The sequence below is a fragment of the Heterodontus francisci genome, chromosome 7, assembly GCF_036365525.1.
Source record: "Heterodontus francisci isolate sHetFra1 chromosome 7, sHetFra1.hap1, whole genome shotgun sequence".
NCBI lineage: Eukaryota > Metazoa > Chordata > Chondrichthyes > Heterodontiformes > Heterodontidae > Heterodontus > Heterodontus francisci.
The window spans coordinates 60,145,985-60,158,965 of NC_090377.1; the positions used below are offsets into that span (position 1 = coordinate 60,145,985).

The 12,981-nt window shown below is 42.6% G+C and overlaps 1 protein-coding gene across 1 annotated transcript in view; it reads left to right on the forward strand.

Moving 5' to 3' along the window:
• The window catches only part of baz2ba (bromodomain adjacent to zinc finger domain, 2Ba), a 414,581-nt gene that overhangs the window by 203,370 nt on the left and 198,230 nt on the right, over positions 1-12,981 (forward strand). The window contains 1 exon segment of the mRNA XM_068035275.1: positions 2,518-2,790. Coding sequence (XP_067891376.1) covers positions 2,518-2,790 — 273 coding nt within the window.

Below are 12,981 nucleotides of genomic sequence, written 5' to 3' on the forward strand. Positions count from 1 at the left end.
TAATTTATTGGCTGCAGAAATGCAATTGAGATTTTGAATTTATGTATTTGGAATGATGTGAATTATGAGGACATGAAACCGGAGCTAGCAAAAGCGAACTGGCAAATTAGGTTAAGGGATAGGTCAATGGAGATGGAGTGGCAAATATTTAAGGGAATATTTGAGGATACACAGATGGATACATTCCAACGCAAAAGAAAAATTCCAAGGGGAGGACCCACTCTCCGTGGTTAACTAAAAAAGTTAAAGATAGTATCAAACTTAAAGAAAAAGCATATACTTGCGCAAAGATGGGTGGCAGGTCAGACGATTGGATAGAATATAAAGAAAAGCAAAGAATGACTAAAAGATTGATAAGATGGGAAAAATTAGAGTATGAGAGAAAGCTAGCTAGAAATATAAAAACATTTAGCAAGAGTTTCCATAGATATTTAAAAAAGAAAAGAGTTAACAAACTGAGTGTTGGTCCTATAGAAAGTGAGTCAGGAAAATTAATAATGGAAAATAAGGAGATGTCAGATGAATTGAACAGGCATTTTGCATCTGCCTTCACTATAGAAGCTACAATTAACATACCAGAAATAGCTGTAAATCAGGAAATGGAAGGGAGGGAGAAACTCAAAATTACAATCACCAGGGAAGTGATAATGAGCAAATTGTTGGAGCTATGGGCTGACAAGTCCCCAGATCCTGATGGACTTCATCCTGGGTGTTAAAAGAAGTGGCTAGTGCGATAGTTGATGCGTTGGTTTTTTTTCCCAAAATTCCCTAGATTCAGGGAAGGTTCCATTAGATTGGAAAATAGCAAATGTAACTCCTTTGTTAAAAAAGGGAGGGAGACAGAAAGCAGGAAACTACAGGCCAGTTAGCTTAACACTTGTCTTTGGGAAAATGTTAGAAGCTATTATTAAAGACGTTATAGCAGGGCACTTAGAAAAATTCAAGGTAAACAGGTAGAGTCAACATGGTTTTGTGAAAGGGAAATCATGTTTAACCAATTTATTGGAGTTCTTTGAAGAAGTAACATGTACCGTGGATTTTTTTTTTATTTGTTCATGGGTTGTGGCCAGCATTTATTGCCCATCCCTAATTGCCCTTGAGAAGGTGGTGGTGAGCTGCCTTCTTGAACCCCTGCAGTCCATGTGGGGTAGCTACACCCACAGTGCTGTTACGAAGGGAGTTCCAGGATTTTGATAAAAGGGAACTGGTGAATGTACAGTACTTAGATTTCCTGAAGGCATTTGTTAAGGTGCCACATCAAAGGTTATTGTGGAAAATAAAAGCTCCTGGTGTAGGGGGTAATATATTGGCATGGATAGAAGATTAGCTAGCTAGCAGGAAACACAGAGTAGGCATAAATGGGTCATTTTCTGGTTGGCAAGGTGTAACAAGTGGTATGCTGCAGGGATCAGTGCTGGGGCCTCAACTTTTTACAGTTTATATAAATGACTTGGATAAAGGGACCGAAGGTATGGTTACTAAATTTGCTGATGACACAAAGATAGGTAGGAAAGTAAGTTGTGAAGAGGACATAAGGAGGCTGCAAAGGGATATAGATAGGTTAAGTGAGTGGGTAAAGACCTGACAAATGGAGTCTAATAATGTGGGAAAATGTGAAATTGTCCATTTTGGCAGGAAGAATTAAAAAAATTATCTAAATGGTGAGTTCTGAAATGCAGAAGGATCTGGGCGTCCTAGTGCATGAATCGCAAAAGGTTAGTATACAGGGTCAGCAAGTAATTAGGAAAGCTAATAGAATGTTATTGTTTATTGCGAGGGGAATCGAAGATAAAAGTAGGGAGGTTATGCTTCAGTTACACAGGGCAGTGATGAGACTACATCTGGAGTAATGTGTACAGTATTGGTCTCCTTATTTAAGGAAGGATGTAAATGCGTTGGAAGTAGTTCAGAGAAGGTTTACTAGACTAATACCTGGAATAGGTAGGTTGTCTTATGAGGAAAGGTTGGACAAGCTAGGCTTGTATCCACTGGAGTTTAGAAGAGTAAGAGGCGACTTGATTGAAACATATAAGATCCTGAGGGGTCTTGACAGGGTGGATGTGGAAAAGATGTTTCCCCTTGTGGGAGAATCTAGAACTAGGGGTCGCCCATTTAAGACCGAGATGGGGATAAATCTTTTCTCTGGGGGTCCGTGAGTCTTTGGAACTCTCTTCCGCAAAAGGCAGTGGAAGCAGAGTCTTTATCTCTGCCTTAAAAATATTTAGATAGATTCTTGATAAGCAAGGGGGCGAAAGATTATCGGGGGTAGGTGGGAATGTGGAGTTGAGGTTACAAGCAGATCAACCACGATCTTATTGAATGGCGGAGCCGGCTTCAGGGGCCGAATGGCCTACTCCTGCTCCTAATTCGTATGTTCGTAAAACTTCAAATTAAAATTGGCACTATTAATGGGTAGTGACGTGACTGATTTGACCTTAGATTTGTTTCATGTTACCCATATTGTTAGGAAGGGCTGATTATGGAATTTCTAAAATATTTAATTTATTTTCCAATTAGAGGTTGACAGTGACTCAGAGACAGAAACCGATGGATCTGATGATGAAGTTAAGGAACAAGACAAGACTGAAACAGAGAACGAAGGAGAAGAAATTCCTCATAAATTCAACAAAGCTGCTCACTCAAGTCGCACTTCTTCCAGTCAGTCAGCACACTCAACACCCATTAGCCTCCATGTATTGAAGACTCCAAAGTCAGCACCTGGCTCATTGGCGTCGGGATCTACAACGCTGGCCTACACAGGGACCCCGTCGTCTTCATATGCAGCATCTGGTAATATATACTTTTTCCATGCCATTTATCTTTTCTCTTTTCCTTGCTGGAAGACATTTTCGAGGGGTGCCAGGGCTCCAGCATCTTTAGATTCTTCTGGTTTAGAAAGTGCCTGTTGGTAAGCAGTTCAACCGTGGCATGGAGGAAAACAGCAGTAGCATCACAGCGAAAATCTACTCCTGTCCCTCATTCCACATGTGCACACTTCTCATGGGAGCTGCTGAACAATGATTAGGGATTGGCATAGCTAGTCAATTCTTCACTCCCTGAGCAGGGTAATTGATGCCAATTGTAGTTTCCTTCCTGTTGCCTTGGCCTAAAATTTGTTAATGCAGCACATAGTAGAGATGGATCAAATCTAAGCTCTTCCTGGTCAGCGTGACTGAACTCGTTAAAGAACTGAGGAGCTGAGTCGTTAAAGGAATGATTCTGTTTCTTTTTGTTGGCGTATTTTCATTGTCCAGTAATTACTGTAGTATTTGCATCAAATTGTATTTTTAATATTTTAAAGTGGCAACGGGTGTCGATCTTCAATTTTTCAAAATATTTTGGGTCGATAGTTACATGTGTAGATGGATATTTGAAAATTAATCTTTATATTTCATCAGTTTTTTGTATCATATCTATCAGTAATTTTGCTATTTTGGGCACTTATGTAGATTTGGTTTGTGTTGCAGTCAATATTGAGATTAGAAGGCAGGGTGGCTGTGCAGTGGCACATCACATATGGCCATCTTGCTCAACTAAGATAATGCTGGGCAAGATTTTAACTCAACCAAAACCCATCCATTTACACAGAGTTAAAGTTGGAGTCACAACATGCTGATACCTCATCTAATCTAGCTTCTATATAAACCTATAATCAATATTTTCATATTAAATTCTTTACCCCACAATTTACTAACTCTAATATTGTTTAGTGGGCTGGTTAAGAAATCCGTATCTCGCTATTTAACGGTGTCCATGTGGTGTCAGAACATTACACAAGAAATAGGTGTAGGCCATTCGGCCCCTCGAGCCTGCTCCGTCATTCAATAAGATCATGGCTGATCTGATTGTGGCCTTAACTGCACTTTCCAGCCTGCCCCCCCCCCCTCCCCATAACAGTTGACACCCTTGTAGATCAAAAAATCTATCTAACTCAGCCTTGAATATATTCAATGACCCAGCCTCCACTGCTCTCTGGGAAAGAGAATACCACAGATTAACAACCCTCGGAGAGAAGAAATTCCTCCTCATCTGTGTCTTAAAAGGGAGACTGCTTATTTTGAGACTGTGCCCCCTAATTCTAGAAACCCCCACATGGGGAAACAGCTTCTTAACATCTACCCTGTCAGGACCCCTCAGAATAAGATCATCTCATTCTTCTAAACTCCAAAAAGTACAGTGCAAGAGTCAGATAAAATGATGGTGTACCTTCATGCAGGGCTCTTCTGCCTCCACTGGCTTACTGATGTTGGCATTCTTCTTTCTTTATTTATTTATTTAGAGATACAGCACTGAAACAGGCCCTTCGGCCCACCGAGTCTGTGCTGACCAACAACCACCCGTTTATACAGTAATCCCATATTCCCTACCACCTACCTACACTAGGGGCAATTTATAATCGCCAATTTACCTATCACCTGCAAGTCTTTGGCTGTGGGAGGAAACCGGAGCACCCGGCGAAAACCCACGCGGTCACAGGGAGAACTTGCAAACTCCGCACAGGCAGTACCCAGAATCAAACCCGGCTCCCTGGAGCTGTGAGGCTGCGGTGCTAACCACTGCGCCACTGTACAGCTCAACAGCTGAAGTGAAAGAGAGGGACAAGGGTTGGGTTGTAGTGTTAGGGAGACCAGAGAGAAAGAACTTGGTGTTGAAAGCATCCAAAGTTCGTCATGCTGAGTATGTAAGGTGAGAAAGAAGTCATGAAACCAAGAGGATTGGGTATAAAGAAACCCAATGACATCTCCAGCATTGCTGGTGGCTGCAGCTTCAGCTCTGACCCATTCCATGATGGCCAGCATACTCTCTGCAAGGGGGCGAGGATGTAAAGGCAGGCTCTTTCTCCTCCAGTGGCAGTCTACTGCCTGGTATTCTGTGTGGCCTTCTCCTGCAAGAAAGTGGGGAGTGTTAGTGAGAGGCTTAAGATGCTTTGAGAATCGCAGAATCGTTACTGCCCAGAAGGAGGCCATTCAGCCCATCGTGTCCACATCTGCTCACTGAAAGAGCAATTCCCTCAGTTCCATTCCCCTGCCTTCTCCCCGTAACCCTGCACATTCTTCCTTTTCATATAACAGCCTAATTCCCTTTTGAATGCTTCAATTGAACCTCCTTCCACCACGTTCTCAGGCAGCACATTCCAGACCTTAACCACTCGCCGGTTGAAAACGTTTTTTCTCATGTCACTTTTGCTTCTCTTACCAAATACTTTAAATCTGTACCCTCTCATTCCCGATCCTTTCACAAGTGGGAACAGTTTCACTCTATCTATTCTGTCCATACCGCTCATGATTTTGAATACCTCTATCAAATAACCTCTCAGCCTTCTCCAATCTATCTTCATACCTGAAATTGTTCATCCCTGGAACCATTCTCTTGAATCTTTTCTGGACTCTCTCCAATGCCCTCCGTCTTTCCTCAAGTGCGGCATCCAGAATTCAACGCAATACTCCAGCTGAGGCAGAACTAGTGTCTTATACAAGTGCAACATAACTTCCTTGCTGTTGTACTCTATGTCTCTATTAATAAAGCCCAGGATACTGTATGCTTTATTAACTGCTCTCTCAACCTGTCCTGCCACCTTCAATGACTTATGCAGATATAAACCTAGGTTCCTCTGCTCCTGCACCCCCTTTAGAATTGTACCCTTTACTCTATATTGTCTCTCCATGTTCTTCCTACCAAAATGAATCACTTCACATTTCTCTGCATTGAACTTCATCTGCCACCTGTCTGTCCATTCCACCAACTTGTTTGTCCTTTTGAAGTTCTGCACTATCTTCCTCACAGTTCGTAATGCTTCTAAGTTTCGTATCATCTGCAAACTTTGAAATTGTGCCCTGTACACCAAGGTCTAGGCTATTAATATATATCAGGAAAGGCAAGGGTCCCAATACTGATCCCTGGGGAACTCCATGACAAACCTTCCTCCAGCCCGAAAAACATCCATTAACCATTACTCTTTGTTTCCTGTCACTCAGCCAATTTCATATCCATGTTGCTGCCATCCTTTTATTCCACAAGCTGCAAGTTTGCTCACAAGCCTGTTGTGTGGCACTGTATCAAATGCCTTTTGAGAGTCCATGTACACCACATCAACAGTGTTGCCCGCATCAACCCTCTCTGTTACCTCCTCAAAAAACTCCAGCAAGTTAGTTAAATATGATTTTTCCTTAAGATATCCATGCTGGCTTTCCTTAATTAACTTTCATTTGTCCATGTGATTATTGGTTTTGTCCCAAATTATTTTTTCTAGTTTTCCCGCGACGGAACTTAAACTGACTGGCCTGTAGTTGCTGGGCTTATCTTCACATCCTTTTTTTAACAAGGGTTTAATGTTTGCAATTCTCCAGTCCTCTGGCTAAGTCCCTGAGTCTAAGGAAGAATGAAAAATTATGGCCAGTGCCTCTGCGATTTCCACCCTCACTTCCCTCAGTATCCTTGGATGCATCTCATCTGGCCCTGGTGCTTTATCCACTTTAAGTAAAGACAGCCTATCTAATACTTCCTCTTTATCAATTTTAAACCCCTCTAGTCTGACTTACCACCTCTTTCACCATTGCCTGGGTTGCATCTTCTTCCTTGGTAAAGACAGATGCAAAGTATTCATTTAATAGCTCAGCTATGCCCTCTGCCTCTATGTGTAAATCCCCTTTCTGGTCCATAATTGGCCCCACTCCTGCTTTTACCAGCCTTTTACTATTTATATGCCAATAGAAAACTTTGGGATTCCATAGAAAAATAGGAGCAGGAGTAGGCCATTCAGCCCTTCGAGCCTGCTCCGCCATTCATTATGATCATGGCTGATCATCCAACTCAGTAGCCTGTTCCTGCTTTCACCGCATACCCTTTGATCCCTTTAGACCCAAGAGCTATATCTAACTCCTTCTTGAAAACATACAATGTTTTGGCCTCAACTGCTTTCTGTGGTAGTGAATTCCACAGGCTCACCACTCTCTGGGCAAAGAAATTTCTCCTTATCTCAGTCCTGAAAGGTTTACCCATATCCTTAGACGATGACCCCTGGTTCTGGACTCCCCCACCATCGGGAACATCCTTCCTGCATTTGCCCTGTCAAGTCCTGTTAGAATTTTATAGGTTTCTATGAGATCTCCCTCACTCTTCTGAACTCCAGCGAACATAATCCGAACCGACTCAATCTCTCCTCCTACGTCAGTCCCACCATCCCAGAAATCAGTCTGGTAAACCTTTGCTGCACTCCCTCTCTAGCAAGAACATCCTTCCTCAAATAAGGAGACCAAAACTGCACACAATATTCCAGGTGTGGCCTCACCAAGGCCCTGTATAATTGCAGCAAGACATCCCTGCTTCTGTACTCGAATCCTCTCGCTATGAAGGCCGACATACCATTTGCCTTTTTTACCGCCTGTTGCACCTGCGTGCTTACCTTCAGCGACTGGTGTATGAGAACACCCAGGTCTCGCTGCATATTCCCCTCTCTCAGTTTATAGCCGTTCAGATAATCTGCCTTCCTCTTTTGACGCCGAAGTGGATAACCTCACATTTAGCCGCATAATACTGCATCTGCCATGCATTAGCCCACTCACAACTTGTCCAAATCACCCTGAAGCCTCGCTGCATCCTCCTCTCAACTCACCCTCCCACCCAGTTTTGTGTCGTCTGCAAATTTGTTGATATTACATTTAGTTCCCTCATCTAAATCAGAAATGTATATCGTGAATAGCTGGGGTCCTAGCACCGATCCCTGTGGTGCCCCACTCGTCACTGCCTGCCATTCGGAAAAAGACCCATTTATCCCCACTCTTTGTTTCCTGTCTGCCAACCAATTTTCTATCCATCGCAATACACTACCCCCAATCCCATGCGCTTTAATTTTACATGCTACTCTCTTACGTGGGACTTTGTCGAAAGCCTTCTGAAAGTCCAAATAAACCACCTCCACAAAGGCACAATTCAACATGGTGGCTCTTCATCAGAGCCCTTTCCTATCCTGAGTGGCGTGAAACAGGGCTGTGTTCTCGCACCCACACTTTTTGGGATTTTCTTCTCCCTGCTGCTTTCACATGCGTTCAAGTCCTCTGAAGAAGGAATTTTCCTCCACACAAGATCAGGGGGCAGGTTGTTCAACCTTGCCTGTCTAAGAGCGAAGTCCAAAGTACGGAAAGTCCTCATCGGGGAACTCCTCTTTGCTGACGATGCTGCTTTAACATCTCACACTGAAGATTGCCTGCAGAGTCTCACCGACAGGTTTGCGGCTGCCTGCAATGAATTTGGCCTAACCATCAGCCTCAAGAAAACGAACATCATGGGGCAGGACGTCAGAAATGCTCCATCCATCAATATTGGCGACCACGCTCTGGAAGTGGTTCAAGAGTTCACCGACCTAGGCTCAACTATCTCCAGTAACCTGTCTCTAGATGCAGAAATCAACAAGCGCTTGGGTAAGGCTTCCACTGCTATGTCCAGACTGGCCAAGAGAGTGTGGGAAAATGGCGCACTGACACGGAACACAAAAGTCCGAGTGTATCAGGTCTGTGTCCTCAGTACCTTGCTCTATGTCAGCGAGGCCTGGACAACATATGTCAGCCAGGAGCGACGTCTCAATTCATTCCATCTTCGCTACCTCCGGAGAATACTTGGCATCAGGTGGCAGGACAGTATCTCCAACACAGAAGTCCTCGAGGCGGCCAACATCCCCAGCTTGTACACACTACTGAGTCAGCGGCACTTGAGATGGCTTGGCCATGTGAGCCGCATGGAAGATGGCAGGATCCCCAAAGACACATTGTACAGCGAGCTCGCCACTGGTATCAGACCCACCAGCCGTCCATGTCTCCGCTTTAAAGACGTCTGCAAACGCGACATGAAATCCTGTGACATTGATCACAAGTCGTGGGAGTCAGTTGCCAGCGTTCGCCAGAGCTGGCGGGCAGCCATAAAGACAGGGCTAAATTGTGGCGAGTCGAAGAGACTTAGTAGTTGGCAGGAAAAAAGACAGAGGCGCAAGGGGAGAGCCAACTGTGCAACAGCCCCGACAAACAAATTTATCTGCAGCACCTGTGGAAGAGCCTGTCATTCTAGAATTGGCCTTTATAGCCACTCCAGGCGCTGCTTCACAAACCGCTGACCACCTCCAGGCGCTTATCCATTGTCTCTCGAGATAAGGATGCCCAAAGAACTGGCTCCCCCTCATCAACTCTACTAGTTACATCCTCGAAGAATTCTAGTAGATTTGTCAAGCATGATTTCCCTTTCGTAAATCCATGCTGACTCTGCCTGATTCTACCACTGTTCTCCAAGTGCTGTGCTATAAAATCTTTGATAATGGACTCTAGAATTTTCCCCACTACTGACGTTAGGCTGACTGGTCTATAATTCCCTGCTTTCTCTCTCCCTCCCTTTTTAAGTAGTGGGGTTACATTAGCTAATCTCCAATCTGTAGGAATTGTTCCAGAGCCTATAGAATCTTGGAAGATGACCACCAATGCATCCACTATTTCTCGGGCCACTTCCTTAAGTACTCTGCGATGCAGACCATCAGGCCCTGGGGATTTACCGGCCTTCAATGCCATCAATTTCCCCAATAGCATTTCTCTACTAATACTGATTTCCTTCAGTTCCTCTCTCTCACTAAGCCCTGTGTTCCCCAACATTTCTGGTATGATATTTGTGTCCTCCTTTGTGAAGACAGAACCAAAGTATGCATTTAGTTGGTCAGCTATTTCTTTATTCCCCAGAATAAATTCCCCTGTTTCTGATTGTAAGGGACCTACATTTGTCTTCACCAATTATATGCTTCTTCCTTGGATCTAATGCTATCTCTAATTTCCCTTGTAATCCACGGTTTGGCTGCCTTTCCGGTTTTACTTTTGTGCCAGACAGGGATAAACAATTGTTGCAGTTCATCCATGCACTCTTTAAATGTTTGCCATTGTCTATCCACCGTCATCCCTTTAAGTAACGTTTCCCAATCCGTCATGGCCAACTTGCGCCTCATACTTTCGTAGTTTCCTTTCCTAAAATTCAGGACCCTTGTCTCAGAATCAACTACGTCACTCTCCATCTTGATGAAGAATTCCATCATATTATTGTCGCTCGTCCCCAAGGGTCTCGCATCACTAGATTGTCAATTATTCCTCTCTCATTACACAATACCCCGTCTAGGATGGCCTGTTCTCTGGTTGGTTCCTCAATGTATTGGTGTAGAAAACCATCCCGTATACACTCCAAGAATTCCTCCTCTACAGTATTGTGACTAATTTGATTTCCTTTAATGTCAGCTGCCAGTCTCTTTACATGCTCTTTGCTTCTCTTATTTGCTTTTTCACTTCCCCTCTGGACCTTCTATATTCAGCCTGGTTCTCAATAGTATTTTCTACCTGGCAGCTGTTATAAGCACACGTTTTGTTCTTCTTAATCTGTACCTTTTTTGTCATCCAGGGAGCTCTGGATTTGTTTGCCCTACTTTTCCCCTTTGAGGGAACATAGCTTGACTGTGCCCGAACGATCTCTTCTTTGAAGGTAGCCCATTGTTCGTCTATCAGTTTTCCTGCCAGCTTTTGACTCCAATTTATTTGACCCAGCTCCATTCATATCCCATTGAAGTTGGCCTTCCCCCAGTTACTTATTCGTACCCTGGATTTCTGTTTGTCCTTTTCCATAGTCAGCCTAAACCTAATGATACAATGATCACTATCCCCTAAATGCTTTCCAACTGATGCTTGATCCACTTGGCCCACCTCATTCCCAAGAACCATGGTCTAGCAGTGCCTTCTTTGTCATTGGACTAACAACATACTGTTGTCGAAAATGTTCCTGAACACACTGTGGGAACCCTTGCCCCTCACTGCCCTTTACACCACTACTATCCCAGTCTATGTTTGGTTAATTGAAGTCCCCCATTATAACTACCCTATAATTGTTGCACCTCTCTCTAATGTCCTTACAAATTTGTTCCTCCATGTCCTTCATGGTTGCTGTGGTGGCAGTTTGTTTGTGAATTGTTGATGAGTGAGGGTTATAATAAATAATGTGTGAGTATGAGGAGATTATATATAATCATCTCGTAAACAGCAGTCAGCATGGCTTTGTTAAGGGAGCATCTTGACGAACCAACCTTCTTGGCTTCTTTGAGGAAGTAACAACCCAAGTGGATTGACCTTTGATGAGGCATTTTGACAAAGGTCTACATGAAAGGCTATTAGTTAAACTTAAAGCTGTGGAATTTCAAGGTAAACTTTGAGAATTGTTTGCTAATTGGCTGAGAACAAGTACTTGTTAATAGGGTGATGTCAGGGCGGGAGTACCTGGTGGATTGCTCCAGAGCTCAGTGTTTGGACCACTACTGCTTCTACTTACATCAGTGACTTAGATTCAAAAACTTAATGCAAATTGGTACCAAACTGGAAGAGGCAACTTCAAAATAATGGAATGAGTTTGACAAAATGTGTAAGTAGGAAGAGCAGTGGAAGAAAATGTAATCTAACTGCATGTAAAGTGCTGCATCTAGAAGGTGAAACCGATCATGCACCATTTATGGTGTTGAATTAGCTTGAGAATCAAGTTGAGAGAGACCCAGGAGTATTGCTCAACAACCAACCAATGCAGAGCAACAGTCAACAGAGCCAATAGATCATTGAACTACGTAGCCAAAACAGTAGAATATAAATCAGAGGAAGTCATGATCAAAGTAGTGAAAGGTAAATTTAGGATTGATAAATGGAAATTCTTCATGCAGAATGATCAATGCATGGAGTTATGGATATGAACATTTTGGAATAATTTAAGAAAAATTTGCATGACGTGATGGTTGAACTTAAGGATCTTTCCCCATGGATGAATTATGATCGGATGAATGGGCCTCCTCGTCCATAATTAACTTGCGATCTAAGTTTGTTTTTCTGGTGCTGTAACTATACTCGCAGAACTTTTTTTTTTCTTGATAATCTAGAACATTGTATATTGCGAAGTATAATAGCCTGAATAAAGATTCCCAAGGGACTCAATTAGGCTCTGGTCATCATGTGGAGCCGCTATGATTAAAGACAGCCCTCTGTATGAAAATGCAACCAATTTCATATCCAACTCAGTATCTGCCCTCCAGTCCCTCAGGACTCATGTTACATTGCAGCCTGTTGTGAAGCACCTGATCAAAAGCAATCTGTTAATTGTACTAAGATTTAATTTTATTTAAACTTATTTCTGCATGTCCCAAAGAATTCTGTTATCAGAATTTGGAATGTTCAGAATTTTAATTTCTGCTTTTACATATATATATTTAAATGTAAATTTAATGCTTTGACTATCGCAGTTGATCCAATTATACATAATTTAAATCTTGCATCTGATGTTTGACCATAGCACGTCTCAATGGCATCACACATAGGGCTAAAAAAATCACATTTGCCTGAAATAACTGTGATCCATTAAGATAACACTGCTGACCAGCAGAAATATCCTATTGACTAAATGTGAAAATCAAAAACCATTGTCATGCAAGATGGAGAGTGGGAAGCTTCTACTCAGCAGTTAATCTGTGCCACATTCTCATCCAAACAAATAGTTCATTTTTTTTTTAATTCAGCAATCTGAAGCCAGCATCTATCACAAGAAAAAAATCAAATCCCTGAAATGATATCAGCCCGTGGTTTTTGTACATCATGTTTTTTAATTAAGGTCACAATATATCGCTAAAAGATATTTTTGAGGCTGCCTATTTCATAGGCATGTGGGGCCTGAATTCTGCTTGAGGCCCAAATTGGAAATTTCATTTACGCCTTTGATGCTGGTGAATTTCTAGCTACTATTGTCAAATTCTGTATGTGTGTGTGTGTGTGTCTTGATGCCTAATGAAAGTTGTTGTTTTCGTTGCTTCTCCAGAAATATAATTTCTTGAGTGCAACTTGGCAACCAGCAAGAATAATGAAGAAAAATAAAGTGTAAAGGTTTTTTCAGTTTGAACCATTATTAAAATTTATAGATAATTATTTTGGGATGGAAACTTTT